This window comes from Saccopteryx bilineata, chromosome 1 (assembly GCF_036850765.1).
Source record: "Saccopteryx bilineata isolate mSacBil1 chromosome 1, mSacBil1_pri_phased_curated, whole genome shotgun sequence".
Taxonomy (NCBI): domain Eukaryota; kingdom Metazoa; phylum Chordata; class Mammalia; order Chiroptera; family Emballonuridae; genus Saccopteryx; species Saccopteryx bilineata.
The window spans coordinates 81825143-81845952 of NC_089490.1; the positions used below are offsets into that span (position 1 = coordinate 81825143).

The following is a 20810-nucleotide window of genomic DNA, read 5'->3' on the forward strand; positions in this document are numbered from 1 at the left end:
TCTTGCTGAAGGACACGACAGAGTCATCTGGGTGATGGGATTATGAGCCATTTTTTATTTCTTCTTTTAAACTTCCTGTTGGGGAAAAAAAATCATCTGGCTTAAAGAATGTACAAGATGAGGAAGCTCAATGTTTCTAAAGTTGAGGTGCACTTTTGCCAAGAACGTGGAAACTTCTATGGTTCAGGGGAGGGCCAGGCAGGCACGTTGTCCCCTTGTCGGCCCCAGGGTCTCGCTGTCTGGCTTTGCTCCTTCCACCAACATTTGCGGAGTGGACACTGTTCTCAGAAGAGTGTGTGGGGACACCTGTCCCAGCTGAGCCCCCAGCGGGGACAGTGAATTGCTCTGTTTCTCTCCAGCTGCTGTTTCCTGCTTACAAGGCTAGATTCTCCGGATGGGAACATGGGAATGGTCTCTGTTGTGTCTGTCTGCCCAGTAGGCGGTCGATAAGTATGAATATCAATGCTGCCAAACCGGTGGGTTTCCCTTGACCCGTGGGGTCAGAGGGTACTGTTTGCCTCCAGTGAAACTGAGCCTCTGTTGGGGTCCAAACTGGCACCCGGTGGATGAGGGGCACCCAGCCCAGGAGCTGGAACAGGGTCGCCTGCTTCCTTTCCAAAACACGGCCTTGTCAGATGGTAGAAAGTCACCTGCTATGGAAACAGTTCTTCCCAGCGACCAACAAAGCCCCACCCTGGGCCTTTGTGTCCACACCTTTCATGGAAAGTCCCGCAGGCCAGGGGCAGCCGTTGACCTCTGCCCCTCCCCCCGCCGCCATCTTGCACCCCCATCCTTTCCCAGCGGCCCCTTTCACTTTCCTTTAATGCTCAGATATGAAAGGCAGCCCGGCTCCCCCCCCCCTCCCCAGGCTCTCTGCCATTCCACCCTCTGTCCCCACTCCGGGACAAGGACTCTTGCTGATTGAGGTCCTCATGTCTGCCCTTGGAGGGAGCCGAGGCACAGAGTGAGGCCAGGGGGCCAGGCAGCTCTTACCCACCCTGTGTGCTGGCTTCATGTGCCCCCTGCTGAGACTGTGCCTCCCCACCTTCCCCTCGGTCTCCTCCGTGCTTTCTCCCAACCAACTCAGCGCCACATCACCCCACACCCTGCCAGTTTCACCTAATTCCTAGATGTCACCCTTGTGGCCTACGGATGGGGAAGCTGGTCGGAAGGAAGTAGAGGCGATGGGCAGGCCCTGGAATCTGCAGGGTCCTGGGGTCTCTGCTGCTGTCCAGACTGGGGACACAGAGAGGCCTGTGAGGATCCCAGCAGAGCAGGCTGGGGCATTGCAGGAGCATGTGTGTGTGCGTGTGCATGCGAATGCGTGTGTGAGGCTATGAGTGTGCTCATCCCCTGTAAGCTTTTCTCTCTTCGTCCAAGGAGGCTTTGTGGAAAGATGTCCTGAGGTCCTCATGGCCCAAAGTGATGTTGTCATTGCCCAAAGCAATCTGTCCTTCTTCTCCTGGGACAGTGTGGACTCAGCCTGGAGCCCATCTCTGAGCCCCAGGAGCCTGTCTCAGGTACCAGGTCCCTGTGCCTGTGTGGGGGACCCCAGTGGGCTGCTGCTTAGGTGCTCCTCCCCTGCCTCCTGTCGAGTTCAAAATAGGCAATAGTTATAGATTCCCCCTTGTGAAGGGACATGAGCTTCTGTTGAGGTGCCCAAGGTCCCCCAGTTTATGCCGACCAACAGCAAAGTCTCTGAGGGAAGGACTGTGTTTCCCAGCTTTCCAAGCAGGTGCTGTTTAAACATAAGAAACCCTGATTTTGAGACCTTCATGCATTGATGGATGTGAATTCCCCAGTTCCCGGAAAAGTTGAGGCCCCTGATGGCCAGGCCTAGCAGGGACTGTGGCAGGGAGGCCCCTGACTCCCTCTCTCAGCTCAGCCCGGCCCCGGAGCTTGTGTCTGGTGAAGGGCCGGACCCAGTGGGGGGTTGGCACCATGCCCCAGCAGTTCGTATTCAAACAGAAGTCCCCACAGAGATCGGAAATCACTGTGGCCCAGGAGATGCTTGTGCACACACCGTGCTGGGCACACAGGCAGCGTGGACAGAGCTCTGACGTCCAGCCCTCTGGTCTTCCATGTCTGAGCATATCGTCCGTTGGTCAGAAACCACCGAGCCCCTTCTTTATCTGTGGCCAGAATTGTCAGTGAATTTAGATTAAACAGCTTTGAAGTTAAAGAAACTCCAAGGTGACCAGTTGGTTCTGACCTTTGTAGGAAATCCCCTTTGACTGCTTCCCCAATGAGAAGAGTTTGTTGGCCTAATCCGGTATTTTCTGCGATATTTGGGCCAACGAATGACCAGACGCTGCAGGTCACCCTATACCCGTGTCTGAGAACAACCGTGACCTCATGAAGACGCAGTCATGTCGAGCTGCTGGTGGCTCTTTTTTTTCTTTAAAGATGTAAAAAGAAATTGTACTTTTTAACATAGGAAAATAATAAGATAGCAGAAATGCAGGGAGAACAGCCATTTGTACATTTAAAAAAAAACAGGCCCTAAGCATCCCACTGCAGACGTGAGTGAGGTAGACCAGGGAACTGAGTCTTAGTTCTGCCTCTAGGCCTGACGTCTGGCCACCTTCACGGCCTTGGAGAAGCTGGTCATCAGCATAGGTCTTACCGTGTGGCAGATATGGGGTGCAGGTGGACCAGACATGGTGTCTGTTCATTGTGTCTCAGCGTGGCTGAGCTGTCCTGGGCCCTAGCATTACTGTGAGTGGGCAGGTAAGGTCCCTGCAGCAGGAATGTGTGTGTGTGTGTGTGTGTGTGTGTGTGTGTGTGTGTGTGTATGTATGTGTAGGGTTGGGGGGAGGGATGCAAGGTAAGTAGAGATGAGAAAAATCCTTGATGAGAATTTAAAGGGGCGAGGTGTTGGCAGGTGTAAATCTGCCATGTCCCTTAACCTGTCTTCCTACATTCCTGCTCTGCCCCTTCCCTGGGTAGTGTTGGGGGTGGTGAACGCATTAATGTCATGGGGCCCAAAGCACCCGTGTGGAGGCCTGACCCAGAGAGTGGGGGGTGTCCTGTGTGTTACAGGTGGGGAAGCTAAGGCTCAGAGAGTTGTCTCCCTAGACCACATGCCCTGTTACCTGCCTACCAGTGTGGGAGCTCCTCCCAGGCCCACCTGTGGGCTCTGGGAGGCGTTCTGAGTTCTGGCGAGGCCTGTTGGAGGCTTCTTAGGAATTCCATTTGGATCCTGGAAGTGTGCATGCGCATGTGTATGTGTGTCTGGTTGTTCTCCCTGTGTGACCCTGTCCATGAAGTAGCTTCAGAGAAATGGTCATGCTTGCTTCTGGGGGTGCTGGCACCCTGTGCTAGGACCAGCCGGGTCTCACCCACGTTCCTCGGTGTGGCTGTGCCCGGTGGGCTAGGCTCAGCATGCCCACACGCCAGGGCTGCGCCTCACCGTAAGAAGCTGCTCCTTGGTACATGCTCAGGGCTGTATTTTGACTCTTCATGACATTCCTACGGTCCAGCCATCTGTGAATTCTTTGATATGAAATTCAGTTAACCATTTCTGACATAGAGCACGAATCCATTTGTGTCCCAAGCCTTGGCCCTCCTGGTATCTGGTTTCGAGTCATCCCCACCCCTCCACCCACTGCACCCAGCATTTGAAATCGAACCCCCATCAGCCTCCCCAGGAGGGATTGTCTGCAACAGGTTAAAAGGCTGAAGAAATGTGAGCACGTTGTAAAGACCAAATGCTTTTGTGCACAAAAATCCTGCGGGCTGCTTTAGAACATCTAAATGGAAGCACACGGGCGGGCCTGCACAGAGGGAAGAAAAGGAGAAAGGGACGGGCTCCCCCTCCCCCAAGTGATGACTTCTGGCTGATTGGCCAAGAATCAGGAACCCAGATCTGCACAGATTTGCCAAGTTTGTTGCTTTCTGGTCCCCCCCTGATGTGCACGGTAGCCGTTAGATATTTCTGAGATGGTGGCAGGGGTGAGCGTGGTGGGTCTGCCCTCCGTGGCCCAGTTCCATCTGCCTGTGAACCTGGAGTGTGCAGACCGCACCCTCTGTCTATCTTTAATTTCCTGTTTGCATACCTTGTGCCTGCGTGGCCCTTGAGTGTCCTGGTTTGGCTGCTACAGGGCTGGGACAGGGTCCCAGGGACTTGGCTGGCTGCCCCAGGAGGGACAATGCAGGGCCCTGGCTTCCACCTGTCCTATGCCTGGTACTCTTCTAATGTGAGAATTGTGAAAATACACTTATATTGCCACACTGTCTTTCTGTCAAGCAAGTGTGCAGCAAACTTTATTTTTTTAATTTTTTAATTCTTTTCCAAGTGAGAGGAAGGGAGATAGAGAGACTGACTCCTGCATGTGCCTGGACCGAGATTCACCTGGCAACCCTCATCTGAAGTCATGCTCCCAACTGAGCTTTCTAAGTGCCTGAGGCAGAGGTTCTATGGAGCCATCCTCAGCGCCTGGGGCCAATGTGCTCAAACCAATTGAGCCATGGCTTCGGGAGGGGGAGAGAGAGAGAGAAAGGGAAGGGGGAGGGGAGAGGCAGATGGTCACTTCTCCTGTGTTCCTGACTGGGAATTGAACCCAGGGCTTCCACATGCCAGGCCAATGCTCTACCACTAAGCCAACTGGCCAGTGCCTTTATGTGTGTGTGTGTGTGGGGGGGCAAACTTTAAAGACTCATCTTGGAAATGATATGTCTTCCTCTTTATTCTTTGCACCTCCCTCATCTCCATGCCAGCAAAGCTACAAGCTTTCTCATTGGCTGGCAGGCACCAAGCCTCGTCCTCAGTGCTCCCAATCAGCAGCTTCAGCCACTGTCTTCTTCTCAAATGTGAGAGGTAGACACGTGAACATCGGCTAGGTGCTTTTGCCCTGTCCTGAGTCCTTTCCCACTGGATCGTCACCCTCCATGCTGGCTGAACAGCATGGGATGAGCTGTTGTCCCTTGATAAAAACTGATGACCTGAACCCAGATCACACACACCCGCTGGTGGCTTCGTTTCTCCTCCCCATTCCGAGTCACAATGCCCGTGTGAGCCCATCACACCTCTCGACCCCAACGGAAGACTTTCACTGCTTCTATGGCATTTTATTATTGTGACATTCATGATAGGAAGGCTACATATTATATATATCCCCCACCCATTTTACAGCTATAAGTGGGGGAGGAGTTCCCAGAGGTTATCCAGGTACAGAGTGGCCCCAGGAGTGTGAAGGGCAGATAGATGCCCATCCAGACAGCTTTCTTATTGTGAAATTTATATCACATAAAATCAACCATTTAAAGTGCACAATTGAATGCCATTTAGTATGTTCACAATATGGTGCAACCACCACTTCTATTGAGGTCTAAAATATGTCTTCACCCTAAAATGAACTCTGTCCCCATTAGCAGTCACTCCCAAAGTCCCCCAGCCCTGGAAACCAATGGTCTACTTTTCATCTATGCATTTGCCTGTCCTGAACACTTCATATAATTTGAATTATATATACAATGTGTGACCTTTTGTGACAGGCTTCTTTCACTGAACATAATGTTTTGCAGGCTCATGTACATTGTGGCAGGTATCTGTATTTTGTTTCTTTTCATGGGTGAGTAATATTCCATCAATTAAACATAACACAGTTTGTTTATCTGTTCATCTGTTGATGGACATTTAGGAGGTTTTACCTTTTAGCTATCGGGAACCTTTGTGAACAAGTTTTCTTTGTGTTTTTTTTTTTTTTTTGTATTTTTCTGAAGCTGGAAACGGGGAGAGACAGTCAGACAGACTCCTGCATGCGCCCAACTGGGATCCACCCGGCACGCCCACCAGGGGGCGACGCTCTGCCCACCAGGGGGCGATGCTCTGCCCCTCCGGGGCGTCGCTCTGTTGCGACCAGAGCCACTCTAGTGCCTGGGGCAGAGGCCAAGGAGCCATCCCCAGCGCCCGGGCCATCTTTGCTCCAATGGAGCCTTGGCTGCGGGAGGGGAAGAGAGAGACAGAGAGGAAGGAGAGGGGGAGGGGTGGAGAAGCAGATGGGCGCTTCTCCTGTGTGCCCTGGCCGGGAATTGAACCCGGGACTTCTGCACGCCAGGCCGACGCTCTGCCACTGAGCCAACTGGCCAGGGGTGAACAAGTTTTTGTTTGAGTCCCTGTCTTTATTTCTCATGGGCTGATCCTGTGAGTAGAATTGCTGGGTCATGTGGGAACTCTGTGAGGAACCGCATCCCTGCACCTTGAGTCACCTGCAGCAGTGTTTCCCTGTGGCCCACGTCCTTGGTGTCCCCTTGGTGACGCGACATGTGGGTTAAGCCGACTGCCTCAAGCTGCTGGTTCTGGAGCAGCAGGAGAAGGGGTGTGGCAGCAGGGTGCCCTGTGGAGCAGGGAGCAGGCCCTCAGATGTCGTGGCTGCTGCCCGGCGTCACTGTGCATCTCTCTTGCGGGTCCTTTCTGTTCTGGTTTTTTATTTCATTTTTATTTTTTGCCACTTTATTTTTTTTTCTTTTTTTTTTCTTTTTTTTGTATTTTTCTGAAGCTGGAAACGGGGAGAGACAGTCAGACAGACTCCCACATGCGCCCGACCGGGATCCACCCGGCACGCCCACCAGGGGGCGACGCTCTGCCCACCAGGGGGCGATGCTCTGCCCCTCCGGGGGGGGGGGGTCACTCTGCCGCAACCAGAGCCACTCCAGCGCCTGGGGCAGAGGCCAAGGAGCCATCCCCAGTGCCCGGGCCATCCTTGCTCCAATGGAGCCTTGGCTGCGGGAGGGGAAGAGAGAGACAGAGAGGAAGGGGGGGGGGGTGGTGGAGAAGCAAATGGGCGCTTCTCCTATGTGCCCTGACCGGGAATCGAACCCGGGTCTCCCGCACACCAGGCTGACGCTCTACCGCTGAGCCAACCGGCCAGGGCCTTTTTTGCCACTTTAAATTGAATTTTATTAACATTATAACATAATTATACAGGCTTTAGGTGCCCAAGTCTGTAACACATACATCTCTGTACACCGTATTGTGTGTTCACTCCTCAAGTCAAGTGACCCCTCAGCCCATCACCATTCATCGCCCCAGACCCCCTCCATGCCTCCCCCCGGCAGTCACTACTCTGTGTCCCTGTGATTTTTCCTTTTTTTTTTTTTTTTTTTGTCCTTTTTTGCTCAATCCTCCCCCACCCCAGTACCATCCCCCCACCCTGACAGCTGTCAGCCTGCTCTCATCTATGAGTCTGTCTCTATTCTTCTTACTTTGTTCATTTTATTAATTTCTGATCTTGAGCTGAGAATATATGGTTCTATGGCTGAAAGGGCCAGCACTTTAGACCAAACAGTGGTGAATCTGGGAGTGGGAATGAAGAGACCGGCGCTGGGCACTGTCTATCAGAGATGGTTTGTTTCCCTAGAAGCTCTCTGGTTAGATTAGTAACGCTGGCTCTGAAGTCTGTCTAAACAGGGGGCCAGTGCTGCTCCAAATTCAAGGGTTGATCTTGTTTCTCTTGCTCCTGGTTTTTTTCTTGGCTGTTTTTGCCTGAATCCACCGCTCTGAGCCCGCTGATTACGAGCAACAATTTACAACAAGTGCAGTTTTATAAACAGCAGCTTCGTTTCATGAAAGCTTCCCAAGTGTAAATGCTGTTTACATCCCTCCCTGGGAAGTCTCACACCCATCCCAAAAATCTAAATTATAAGTTGTAGAGAAAATACGGGGTTCGCGCAGCTTGGGGACGGTTCTTTCCTGGGATCGCACCTAACACTTAGGCACCCAGTAATAGGCACTGTCCATGTTTTCCAAAGTGGGCTGCTGTCACAGAGCGAGAAAACAGGTTATTTTTTGTTCTCACCTAACTGTTGCTTAACCGAAGGTAATGTCTCTAAGGATACAGCTTAGCAGGCCTTGTGATCTCATTCACTGACATAAAAGAAAATAAGAAAGATTGTCCATGAGCTGGGAGGCCAGGGGGGTGTGGTAAAAGCTTCCCTTGGATTCATCTAAGAAGGGTTCACTGGGGACTCCTGTTGACGTCACCCTCAAAGTCCCTGTAACACAGAAAGAACAGGTGTTATAGTATGAAACCCTTATCTGGTAGAGAAACTGAGAGACTGTGGTGGCCGTGTCCAGGTCAGATGGTCAGCCAAAGGGGAGTAGAGGCTCAGCTGGAGTCCCATGTCCAGTGGTGCTGGGTGTGTCCAGTGGTGCAGGGTGCGTCCAGTGGTGCTGGGTGCGTCCAGTGGAGCTGGGTGCGTCCAGTGGTGCTGGGTGCGTCCAGTGGAGCTGGGTGCGTCCAGTGGTGCTGGGTGCGTCCAGTGGTGCAGGGTGCGTCCAGTGGAGCTGGGTGCGTCCAGTGGAGCTGGGTGCATCCAGTGGTGCAGGGTGTGGCCAGTGGTGCTGGGTACGTCCAGTGGTGCAGGGTGCGTCCAGTGGTGCTGGGTGCGTCCAGTGGTACAGGGTGCGTCCAGTGGTACAGGGTGCGTCCAGTGGTGCTGGGTGCGTCCAGTGGTGCAGGGTGCGTCCAGTGGTGCTGGGTGCGTCCAGTGGTGCAGGGTGCGTCCAGTGGTGCTGGGTGCGTCCAGTGGTGCAGGGTGCGTCCAGTGGTGCAGGGTGCGTCCAGTGGTCATGGGTGCGTCCAGTGGTGCAGGGTGCGTCCAGTGGTGCTGGGTGCGTCCAGTGGTGCAGACTGTGCCCTGCATAGCCCCAGGGGGTGCTCCAGGGTGAATGAGGCTCAAGTCACATAACCCAGCTGAGCTCCTATGACCAGAAACTCCATGTCTTAGCTTCTCGCCCAGTGTCCTCAAACAAATGGACACATCTTTCTTTTTGGAATGAACTGTATAACTACTTCCCTGATAAAAGGCACTGAGGATGATTTATTTATATTCTGTTTTTAAAACTACCTGTATCCAATATTATTACAAAAAAGCATAAGGCTGGGCTGGTTGGCCCGCATGTGAATGTCCCAGTTTCAATTCCTGGTCAGGCACACAGGAGAAACACCCATCTGCTTCTCCACCTCTCTCACTCTTGCTTCTCTCTCTGTCTCTCTGTCTCTCTCTCTCTCTCTCCTCCTCCTGCAGCCATGGGTTGACTGGAGTGAGTTGGCCCCAGGCGCTGAGGATGGCTCCATGGGCTCCATCTCAGGTGCTAAGAAGAGCTTGGTTGTCGAGCAACAGAGCAACACCCCAGATGGGCAGAGCATCACCCCCTAGTGGCCTTGCCAGGTGGATCCTGGTCAGGATGCATATGGGGGTCTGTCAGCCTTCCCTCTTCTCATTGAATTAAAAAAAAAAAGCATAAAATCACATCGTGTTCTAAACTCAGTCTGACCCCAGAGCTACCAAGTGGAGTCACGGAGCCTGCTGTTTTGGGGAGTGGTGGGAAGGCTACCACTCTAGCCTGTTCTCTCTGTGGTGGGGGAGGGGCAGCTGTGCGTCGTGTGCCAATGGTGAGGCCTGTGGCACTTACCTAGTGTCACCTGGGTGAGCCATCAGGTCACCTCCAGGCTGCAGGTTTGGTATTCCAGGTTGTACGGATGGGGAGGGGAGCGGAGTGCCTGACCTGGCCCTGAGCCTGCGCTCTGGCTGCTGGCCACATTTCTGGAACTCTGAGACTGGTCCACATTATGTGGCTGGCATGCGCTGGCTCCACGCCTCCTGCTTCAAGGAGTCTGCCTGGGTGGATGTGCTCGGTGTCCTTGAGGGGCAGGCTAGGGGACTGGTGAGGGTGCCCAGGGACAGGTGGGGCTGCCCAGTCATTGGATACATGCGGCAGGCTCCTCCAGAGGGGAACCTGCCTTTTCCAGAAGTGAGTAGGTTTCACCCTAAGTCCCTGGTTCCAGAGGAATTCATATAAGGAGCCCTGGGTGGGGAGATTTTGTGTGTGAGACCCATGGGGATGGCCCCAGGGCAGGGGAGGAGCCCAGGAGGAAGGTGGGACTTCATCTGGGGCACAGGGGTGGTAAGCATTCGGGTCAACACAGGCTATGAGAGGGCTTTCCAAGGGCAAAGGAAGGCATGGGCCCAGGAGTGACCATGAGCGCCTAGGGGTCAACAGGCTCCTGGCCTGGACAGGGAGCACCGAGCCATCTTGTGGAGGCATGGGGGCTATCTGTGGGCTGGGCAGTGGTGTCCTGATATCTGTACTCTAGGAACACAGAGAGGGGTGAGCCAGTCAGGTGTGTGGACAAAGGTTCAAATGGCACTTGGAGTCACAGGCAGAAGTGGATGTTCAGAAGGAAGGTCCCAGGTGTTGGTTGCTGTGCAGAGTCCCACCAACCAGGGGGCTTGTTTCCTAGGCTGAAGGTCTGAAGTCCAAGGTCTTGGATGTTGGTAAGGCCGCACTCCCTCTGAGTGTTCTAGAGGAGGATCCCTCCTGCCTCTTCCTATTCCTGGTGACCCCAGCATCCTTAGTGTCCTTGGCTTGTGGCAGCATCACTCTGGTCCCTGCTTTGTTGTCACATGACATTCTCACTCTGTGTCTCTGTGGCTACCTTCTTAAAAGGCCATCAATCATTGGCTTAATGTGACCTCATCTTAACTACATCTGCAAGACACCTAGTTTCAAATAAGCTCACATTCTGAGGCTCCGGGAAGGACATAAACTTAGAGTATATTATAAACCCCGTATAGCTGGTTTGAGGGGCTAATTGAGAACAAGGCCGCCTTCTTCCCCACCCACCCCACCTGCCCCTTGTCCCCTTGTCCACATGTCCACATGCCACCCCCCATGTGCCCGTCCCTCTGTGGGCGGGGTGTGTGTGCAGAGGCCAGTGAGTCTGCCGAGGACTTGTGGGGGAACAGCCTGATGCCCCCCTCTGCCTTCTCTTCAACAGCCCAACATCGGCCGCCTGGGCCTGCCCCATGGGCCATCCGGAGAGAAGGTGGCCGTGGTGACCGTGGACGACTGTGACACGGCCGTGTCCGTGCGCTTTGGCAGCTTCGTCGGGAACTACAGCTGTGCGGCCCAGGGCACTCAGAGCGGCTCCAAGAAGTGAGCGTCCAGGAAGAGAGGCCCGGCGTCCACCCCCATGGCCAGTGCTCCAAAAGGGTCACCCAGGGGCAGGACCCTGGTGCAGAGCACTCTGGGAGCCCTGATCTGGGCTAGAGGCAGATTCCCTCCCCTTAACTGGGGGGCATCTTCTAGAACCTTCTAGAATAAGTCCCTTTAGATGCATCTGCCCAAGTAGTGTCCAGACCAGCCCAGGGTGGTGATAGCTGGCTTGCTGACCCAGGAGACCGTCCCCAGCCCTGTCTCCATGGGACTACTAGCTTCGTCCCACCAAGCACTGGTCTCTGTGACTCGGTATTCAGTGAGGTCTCTGTGACTAAGTGTCAGTCAGTAGACCCTGTCCGCTAGGCCAGGGTGGCTGTGTCACCTGGCTGATTGGAGATGTCTTAGGGCTCACCCTAACTCAGGAGCAAGATGCACTGGCGTGGCATTGTGGCATCTTCACGTATCTCTCTTTGTCATACTGGCTGCAAAAGGTTCTCATTGGATTCATTCCTAATTGTGTTTTTTTTTTTTTTTAATCTATTTATTTATTTATTTATTTATTTACAGGGACAGAGAGAGAGAGTCAGATAGAGGGATAGATAGGGAGAGACAGACAGGAACGGAGAGAGATGAGAAGCATCAATCATCAGTTTTTCGTTGGGACACCGTAGTTGTTCATTGATTGCTTTCTCATATGTGCCATGACCGTGGGCCTTCAGCAGACTGAGCAACCCCCTGCTCGAGCCAGTGACCTTGGGTCCATGCTAGTGAGCTTTTTGCTCAAGCCAGATGAGCCCACACTCAAGCTGGCAACTCCGGGGTCTTGAACCTGGGTCCTTCCGCATCCCAGTCCAACGCTCTATCCACTGCGCCACCGCCTGGTCAGGCCCTAATTGTGTTTTGATGAGATAGTTGATGTTCTGAAAACCACATCAGATGAACCTGATCTAGGCTGAATGCCTGCTGTGGGCTTGGGACAGTTACACGCCTATTTCACCAGGTCTCCACCCACTCCATGCAGAACCAGGGTTCTAGTTTGCTGTGACCTTCCTTCAAGGTCATTAGAGGCCTGAGGAAGGTAGCACCACAGATTGGTGCTGCATGTCCTATTTCAGCCCGAAACACCTGGTGGGTCAGGATCTGATGCAAAAGCGAGGAAACTGAGGCACAGGAAGGGTGACAGCCAGTTGTGGCAAAAGAAGTCAGACCTGCCTTATGTTCTGACCTGTTGGCCACCTGCCTCGCTGGCTCCCTGTTTGATCATTGACGTTCAAGGTGACAGGTATGCCTGGTGGCGGAGGCCATGCCATGTTACAGCAGCGGCAGGGCCCCCGTGGCCACCTCTCACTGCCTGGCCGTCACAGAGGTCGGCTTTGCCTCCCCAGGTCCCTGGATCTGACAGGCCCTCTGCTCCTGGGGGGCGTCCCCAACCTGCCCGAAGACTTCCCGGTGCACAACCGCCAGTTCGTGGGCTGCATGCGGAACCTGTCCATCGACGGCAGGAACGTGGACATGGCCAGCTTCATTGCCAACAACGGCACCCGGGCAGGTACGGCATGACCTCCAGGGTGTCACGGGGCTGTGGCAGCCACACAGGGGAGGGCAGTGACTTTCCCTGGAACTAAGCCTGTGTGCATCCAGTCTCGGGCCTACAGGCGGGGAGCCAAAGCTGGGGCTCATGGACGTGCTGCTCTCAGGGACTGGGGTCCTGCATTGTGAGGTGGTGTTGGCGCTGCTGGGCTGTCCTACCACTGACCCCTGGGGCACTCAATCCCAGGGTCTTAAGCATGGCACCAGATGACCTAGCCAGCTGGCAAGGTGTCCCGAAGGCCGAGTCACTGCCATTTAAAGTGTTAGGTTCTGCCCCTGATGGAGAGGCTGCCGCCCTTGGTCGGTGTCCCCACAGCAGGGCCGGTGTCCTCACAGCAGGGTTGGTGTCCCCACAGCAGGGCCGGTGTCCCCGCGGCAGGGTCTGTCCCCGCGGCAGGGTCGGTGTCCCCGCGGCAGGGTCGGTGTCCCCCCTGCAGGGTCGGTGTCCCCACAGCAGGGTCGGTGGTCGGTGTCCCCGCGGCAGGGTCTGTCCCCGCGGCAGGGTCGGTGTCCCCCCGGCAGGGTCGGTGTCCCCGCGGCAGGGTCGGTGTCCCCACAGCAGGGCCGGTGTCCCCGCGGCAGGGTCTGTCCCCGCGGCAGGGTCGGTGTCCCCCGGCAGGGTCGGTGTCCCCACAGCAGGGTTGGTGTCCCCCCTGCAGGGTCGGTGTCCCCACAGCAGGGTCGGTGTCCCCGCGGCAGGGTCGGTGTCCCCCCGGCAGGGTCGGTGTCCCCGCGGCAGGGTCGGTGTCCCCACGGCAGGGTCGGTGTCCTCCCGGCAGGGTCGGTGTCCCCGCGGCAGGGTCGGTGTCCCCCCGGCAGGGTTGGTGTCCCCACAGCAGGGTCGGTGTTGGGAAACAGCAACAGACCCCACATCACAATTCCACTCTGTTTCCAGGCTGTGCTGCTCAGAGGAACTTCTGCGAAGGGGTGTGGTGTCAGAACGGGGGCACCTGTGTGAGCAGGTGGAACACGTATCTCTGCCAGTGCCCACTCCGCTTCGGCGGGAAGAACTGTGAACACGGTGAGGGCCTGGCACTGGGGTGGCCACCACCACAGGGCCTCGGCGGCATTGCTCCTGAGTGGCCCGGACTGGCAGACTCTGGGGGCACCTGTGTCCCCAGGCGTGGGTCCTGGTGGGAAGTGGGAGTACTCACAGGCCTGGGCTGGGTTGTGAGGCTGAGGGGGCTCGTGGGGGCATCATAGTAGGTGAAACTGAACAGAGACGACAGGGTGTCTGGGACAGTGCAGGACACGGCACCCCGTCTGAGCAAGCCCAGCATGAGTCCCAGAGCCCGTAAAGGTCAGGCAAGCAAGGCGGGGCGAGGCTGGACCTTCTGGGACTGCAGCCTGCCCTCACACTGAGGCCCGACAGAACAATTCTCCAGGCCCAGAACCCCACCCCCACCCCCTCTCGCCACCCCAGAGGGGCTCTCCAGGTGGCCGCTTCCTTACTGGATGGTGTTGTGAGAAGGAACGGGGGTGGGGGGGGGGGTGGGGGGGAGGAGAGGGCTCAGTTTCCCCAGCCCCACCCTGTGTCTAGTACAGTTAGAGACCAGCAGGTTTTAAACCGCTCATTCACTTTGAAGCAGTACAGTCATGAGTAAGTTTTATCATTTTAAAAGCCATGACTACTCTCTACATCTAAAGTAGTTCAACAGGGATGGCTGAGGCCAGGTGTGTTTAGACGTGCTCCCTGGGTCAGCCCCTGAGGGCACCCAGTGCTCATGAGCTCTGAGCAGTCTTTTCCTGGAGCCACCTGCTGGCCCCAAGCCCACGGGACCAGGATGGGCACCTGCCCCTGTCCTGAGCTCGAGTGCTGTCTCCAGGCCAGGCGCCGCTGTCTGTGAGAGTCATCACGGGCTCTTCACCTCGGCCTGGGCCCCTCGCAGATCCTCTGAGGGTCTGAGCATGACAGGTCCACGGCCTTCCTCACATTCTCAAAGGAGCGGGTGAACGGGAGGTGGGTGGGAACCGGCACAGTGTGTGGGGGGAGTGGCGTTCCCTCCGCCAGGGCCAGAGGCTTGCGCGTCCCAGCAATGGGCCCCTTGCTCAGGGTTATGACTTACGGAGTGGAGGCATGTGCTGTGGGATTGTGTCACGTCCTTGTCCTTGTCCGGGGCAACTTCTTTGTGTCACAAAGTGTCCAGCGCCTTTCAAGGCCTTGTTTTGGAGCACCGGGTTGTCCGGTCTCCTTGGAGCCCCGTAGGCAGGTTAGGCCTAACCTCAAATGACCGGCGTGGGCAGGAAGCTCAGGCCGCAGGGAGGGGTGACAGGCCTGGGTGGACACAGCACCAGGTAGCCGCCCGTGCCCCCAGAGTTCCTGTTGTGAAGGCGTGAGTCCAGCTATCGCCGTGCCAGAGAAAACAGCTGCCAGGGTTGGGTTCATAAGAGCAGGAAACAGATGCCCAGTGCTCGTGAGCCTGTTGCCCAAATGGCAGCCCTACCTTGGCCTGCTCTGTGGTGTTCGTGTCCTCTGACTGGCCTGGTTCCTGGAGGAGTCAGGGTGAGGCCTGGGCACGGGCTGCCAACTACCAGGCTCAGGTCCAGACGTAGTGATGAAGTTGGTCTGACTCAACGTCATGCCTGCCTTGTGGTCTGTCTGGCACACACCGCTTTTCTAAGTGTGACGGCCTGGGTGAGGCTGTTATCACCTCTCTGGTCTCCCAAACCAGCGAGAGCCCTCAACTGTCCAGTGGCCTTGCCATGTCTGGGCCCATCACCAGGAGCCTGTGTGCGGAGGGTTGGAAACTCACCACAGACTCCAGGTGACGGGGGGTGGGTCCGCCGCAGGCCCAGGTGGGTGTGCAGGCACACGTGTGCTGTGCTCACTGCTGGCTCATGCCGTCCCACCAGCTCCGAGACTGCCCTTTGTAGAGCCCCTGCCCCTGCGCCCGGATGTGGGTTGGGACAGGTCGCCCGGGCTCACAGGACCCTCCCCCGCCCAGCACCCTGTCCTCTGAGCCCAGGCATCCTGAGCTGCCCCACTCTGCCTACCGTCCAGCCTGGGAGCCCCTTGCTGTGCCCTGGCCATGGCTGGGAATCCCAGGCCTCAGTCCTACTCCCCAGGAGGGTGGCACGTGTCCCAGAGGTGGGCTTCTGGATTCAAAGAGTTAGATGCTGTGCAAACGGAAGTCTGAGACAGGCCCTTGCATGAAAAAAAGGCCCAGGATTTCTCCCTCCACCCCACTTCCCATCCCCGGGAACCCGTCCCCACCCTTCTCTGACTTCAGGACGTCCGTGTCTATGTCCACAGTCATGCCTCACCCCCAGCGCTTCAGCGGGGAGAGCGTCGTGTCCTGGAGCGACCTGGACATCACCATCTCCGTGCCCTGGTACCTGGGGCTCATGTTCCGGACCAGGAAGGAGGACGGCGTGCTGATGGAGGCCACAGCGGGCGTGTCCTCTCGGCTCCTCCTCCAGGTGGGTGAGTGACAGCCCGCAGGGCAGGTGTGCGGCTGAGAGCTGTAACCAGGGCGCTCAGCGCCGCTGCCCCGGAATCACGCATGGAAGGCACCCTGACCCTTCACTGGCCCACGCCGACCCGGTGGGCTCTCCACGGTGAAGGGAAGAGGAGATGGAAGCCTGCTTTTCTGAGGGGCTGTACAATTGCGCCATTTACCCCAGGGAGCCGTGTCAGGAGTGCAGTGCACGGCGACAACCCCCTGGGGACGCTTTTCAGACCTCGTTCATATGTGGGGGACAGGGCACATGGACGGCTGGGTGGACTCAGTGGCCCGTCACCCCAGGTCTTGGCCTCAGTGTGTCCTAGACAGCAGCTCTGGGCTCCCAATATTCGGAACAGAGGAGGTGGTGAGCACCTTTGGGTGCAAATGACAGGCCACCCTTGATTGTTACTTCCAGGAGTCTGTGTTCAGCTAAAAATTTCCTAAAAATATTCCCGCGAATTTAACCGCCTTCCCCATGTGTTCTCTTCACTGCTTTGGTCTTTTCTGTTCATTTAAAATATCGAGTAAGGCCCTGGCCGGTTGGCTCACTGGTGGAGCATCAGCCTGGCGTGCAGAAGTCCCGGGTTTGATTCCCGGCCAGGGCACACAGGAGAAGCACCCATCTGCTTCTCCACCCCTCCCCCTCTCCTTCCTCTCTGTCTCTCTCTTCCCTTCCCGCAGCCGAGGCTCCATTGGAGCAAGGATGGCCCGGACACGGGGGATGGCTCCTTGGCCTCTGCCCCAGGCGCTAGAGTGGCTCTGGTCGCAACAGAGCGACGCCCCGGAGGGGCAGAGCATCGCCCCCTGGTGGGTGTGCCGGGTGGATCCCGGTCGGGCGCATGCGGGAGTCTGTCTGACTGTCTCTCCCCGTTTCGAGCTTCAGAAAAATACAAAAAAAAAAAAAATGTAACAAAGTTTTCTAATGTCAGAATAAATTTAATTTTGTTGTAAAATAAAACAAACAAAAACCATCAAGTAAAATAGTAGAGTTCTTGAAAACTTGTAAAGGATAACTTTAATTCAATCTGTCCCCTAGTGTTCTGTGTCACCTTATCAGCGCCATAGATATTTTATTTGAGGAAACAGTTGCTTTAGTTTGTGGAATGCCCAGGTCGTCCTCATGGGCTATCCTCCTCCTGGACCTTGTCTCTAGTGCAGGTGAGCGGGGCAGGGGCGGTCTCACCCTTGCCGGCAGCCTGGGGTATTGAGCTGTAGAGAGTCAGGAGACAATGGTGTGCAAGGGAACTGGGTGCGGGTGGTAGGCTTGCCCGACCAGCCCTGCACCGAGCACTTGGCCCCATGCCCTCACGTCTGCAGTGATAGTGCACAGGACGTTCTCGTGTAAGCCTTGAACCTCTGGGCCCGGTCTGATCCGGGCATCACAGCAGGGGGTTTTCCTCCTAGGAAGTTCATGTAAGACTGGTCTTAGACCCGATTTGCCTCCCCAACAAGTGTCCTCTGGGAACCATGTCTGAGCAAGGTGCTCCAACTTGATTTGAAGGGATTCACCACTGGGTCATTCTTCTCTTTCTTCCAGCCTTTCCTTCAAGCATGTTTACGTGTTTGTGCATGTGTCCGTGTGCACCTCTCTGCATGTGTGATGTGATGGCCCCTGGCGTACTCCATCTCAGGGAACAGTGCAGGTCATCATGACCTTCCACTTGGGCCTGCCACTCCTCCCTCCCCCCTCCCTCCTCCCTCCCTCCCTCCCTCCCTCCCTCCCTCCCTCCCTCCCTCCCTCAGGCCAGTGGTCCAGTTATCATGTGGACCAGCCCCCTCCTTTGCTTGGAGCCAGGCTGCACCTGAACACACACCTCCCACCCCAGGACAGGCGCTGCAGGTGTACCAGCCCCCACAGGTGCACGGGTGCTCCCAGAGCTGCCCCTGGTCCCCTCTGCTGTCACTCTCATGTCTTCACCAAGCTGTGCCTCATTCCCTGGAACTCCTTGTCCTGCCCAGTGTAGAGCAGACCTAATTCCCAGCCAGGGCAGGCTGTGCTGGCGTCAGAGATGGTCAGAGGTAAGGTGGGCCTTCCAGAGAGTCCACTCCAGTCTCATTCTTTTGTGCAGGGAAACCAAGGCCTAGAGACTCTGAGCTCTGGGTCCGCTGAGTCACTTATCCCCTGTGTTCTACAACATCCACAGGACCCTCTCTGGTTGCCCCGGTGGACCATCTATCTGGGAACACTTCTATGTAGCAGGGACAGAAGGAGAGAACAGGGCACCGCCCAGTCCTCACTGTGAGCTCCCTGTTGGAGGTCAACGGGGGCAGGGCTCCCTGTGGGCTGGCAGGCCCCAGACTCATCGAGCCTCAGAAGAGTGACTAACCCGTCCGGGCAGGGGCTGGGGGCTCAGCCCTGGCAGCAGCCTTCTCTTCCCCAGGTGTCCCTCACCTGTGTCACTGCTCAGGAGCATTTTCCAGACAGACCCGACCTGTCAGATGGTCCTGAGGGTCCCATGTGCATCCAGGATCATTGCAGTTGGGGTCTCCCCTTATTAACTTGTCATTACATAAGTTTACCAGGAAGCCCAGAAGCTAACCCCGGCCCAAAACTTGGCAGGCGCGGTTCTGCCCTGAGGGTGGTATTTTCCCCCGTGGTATTCCCTGTTGGAACAAATTAAATTGGCTCTTCTTGGTTCAGGTGATGAATTGGAGTTTGCACATTGTCATTTGGCAGTGGGGTCTCTGTAGGAAAAAAGTACGCTCTGCTCTCTGTAGGAGCAACCCTGAAAGCTACGACCTCCCATATTGTTTGAAAAATTACATTATGGGTAGCTAGTCCAAAACATTAAGTTTTTTGTTTTTTTCTGCCAGGGACTGTGGCCAGCCTCTCCCTGTGGAAGGCTGGGTGGCAAGAGTGACGACCTTGGAGGCGGGGTATCCTCCAGGCCCCTGTGGCCACCCAGAAAGCCACCCCTGGGCAGTTCCCAAAGTCTGGTCATGCCGGGCCCGCCAGGAATATCCTGGCTAATTTCTACGTGATGTATGCGGAAGGCAGGCAGGCTGCTCCCACAGGCCAGCCCGTGAGATCCATGGGGCAACAGCTTCGGGTTCCTTGACCTTCATGGCAGGGCCAGAGAGGCGACATAGTCATCCTGCAGCCCAAACAATTTGGGTAATTGCTTCCAGGCGCCCTGAATCTGCCTGCATTGTCAAGTGGGATAACCTGGCTATTGTGGAAAGCCTCTCCTAAATCCGGTGACAGACTCTAAGGTGGTAGGCAGTTATTGGCGTAGTCCTGGGATCATCCTACAGATAGTGCTTTTGTGTGCAGGCAAACCATCATTTTTATGGGGTTTTGTTAGCAAGGACAGTGAAGAGATAGACAAGGGAGAGTAACAGGTTGAGTCCCTCCTCACACAAGGGAAATAAACAGGTTGAGTCCCTCTGCTTGTGGGACAGAAGGAAACAAAGTATGGAAAGGTTTTAAGAGCGATTGAGAATAGAATCCAAAATGCTCCATTGGTTGCCTTATCTTTATGATCAGTTAAAATGTTTCCTAGTTTTCATCATGATTTCTTCCTCCACACATAAGGTAGTATAAGGAAAGTAGCTTTTTAGATGAGCAAACAGGTGGGGTTTTCTAGTCCATTGTTTTGTTACTGTTTCTGGCGGGAAGGCAGACCTCTGAAGGGCATTCAGACTTGCTTTGCAGCCCAGCGTGTAGCCCTTACACAGTAACCATAGTACTGTGACTGTTCACAGTAGTTGAAATCGCCGTGCAGGCGTGTTCCTTCGTGTTCTTTCTACATCATTGAGTAGTGAAGTTGGTTCACTAAGGCATTCAAGTCTCCTACGTTGTCACTGATTTTTGTTTTTATTTTTATTTTTTGGCTGTCTTGTCGAGTTCCTGAGAGAGGTGAGTTAACCGCCTGCAAGCCCAAGTGTGGGTTTACCTGTTTCGTTCTGCCCATTTTTTCTTTGCAGGTTGTGAGGCTGTGTTATTAGGTTGTACCCATTTCGAATTGCGTTCCTGGAAATGTGACTAGTACCTTGATGAACATCCCCTGTGTCTCTGGTGATTAGTTTTTGCCTTAAAATCTACTTTGTCTCCTCTGATTGCAGCTACACAGCGTTCTTCTGGTTGGTGTTCAGATGTAGGTATCTCTTCCTGTCCCTTTTCTTTCAGCATTGCCCCTGTGTCTCTTGCAAAGCAGTGCATTCGTAGTTTTGGATTTTCCCCCCTTTTATCCATTTATTGTGTTGAATCATCTCGACACACAAGCATGATAGCCGTGTGGTAATAATGTCTCTCTTTACGCCGAATGTTGATAGGTTCTTATGTAACATACAGTTTCGGCAGTCGAATCACTGCACAAGATGTTGAAATATAGGTTACGTGCTAAAGGGACAGTTTTCATCAAAAGAAAAGTTAAAATATCACTGAGGACTATCATCTCTGAGGAGTAGTATTTTGTTGTTATTACTGTATCTTGATGGAACTTATATTTAAACAGGAGGTTAATTACAGTGTCATCTTCTGACATTTCTGTGAGAAATGTCATGGTAGTTTAAATCTAATCTCACGAAATGCAGCATTTATCTCTAAAAAATAAAGAGTCTGACAGCCACCAGAATCTGTTTCCTTGAACATTTTGTTGTCCCTGCTAACTGTCCTTACCTCTGCGTGTGGTTTTGTTTCCGGGATTCCCCAAGGGTCTGTGTCCACTGTTTTTTATTTCCCTTGGTTTTTAAGCACATTGTCTTGCCTCTTTGGGTACTTGGTGATTCTCGATTGAGTGCTGGGCATTGCATTGGAAAAGTGGAGAGAATCTGAAGCTAGAATGGTGGTGTCACTGTCTCTCATGTTGGCCCTGACAGCGGCTCCC

The 20810-nt window shown here is 54.9% G+C and overlaps 1 protein-coding gene across 4 annotated transcripts in view; it reads left to right on the top strand.

Moving 5' to 3' along the window:
* The window catches only part of CELSR1 (cadherin EGF LAG seven-pass G-type receptor 1), a 138318-nt gene that overhangs the window by 83096 nt on the left and 34412 nt on the right, over positions 1–20810 (top strand). For all 4 annotated transcript variants that reach the window (XM_066255128.1, XM_066255115.1, XM_066255134.1 and 1 more), the window contains exons 6-9: positions 10785–10942; positions 12331–12494; positions 13431–13556; positions 15789–15955. In XM_066255128.1, coding sequence (XP_066111225.1) covers positions 10785–10942; positions 12331–12494; positions 13431–13556; positions 15789–15955 — 615 coding nt within the window. The remainder of the gene's footprint in view (positions 1–10784; positions 10943–12330; positions 12495–13430; positions 13557–15788; positions 15956–20810) is intronic.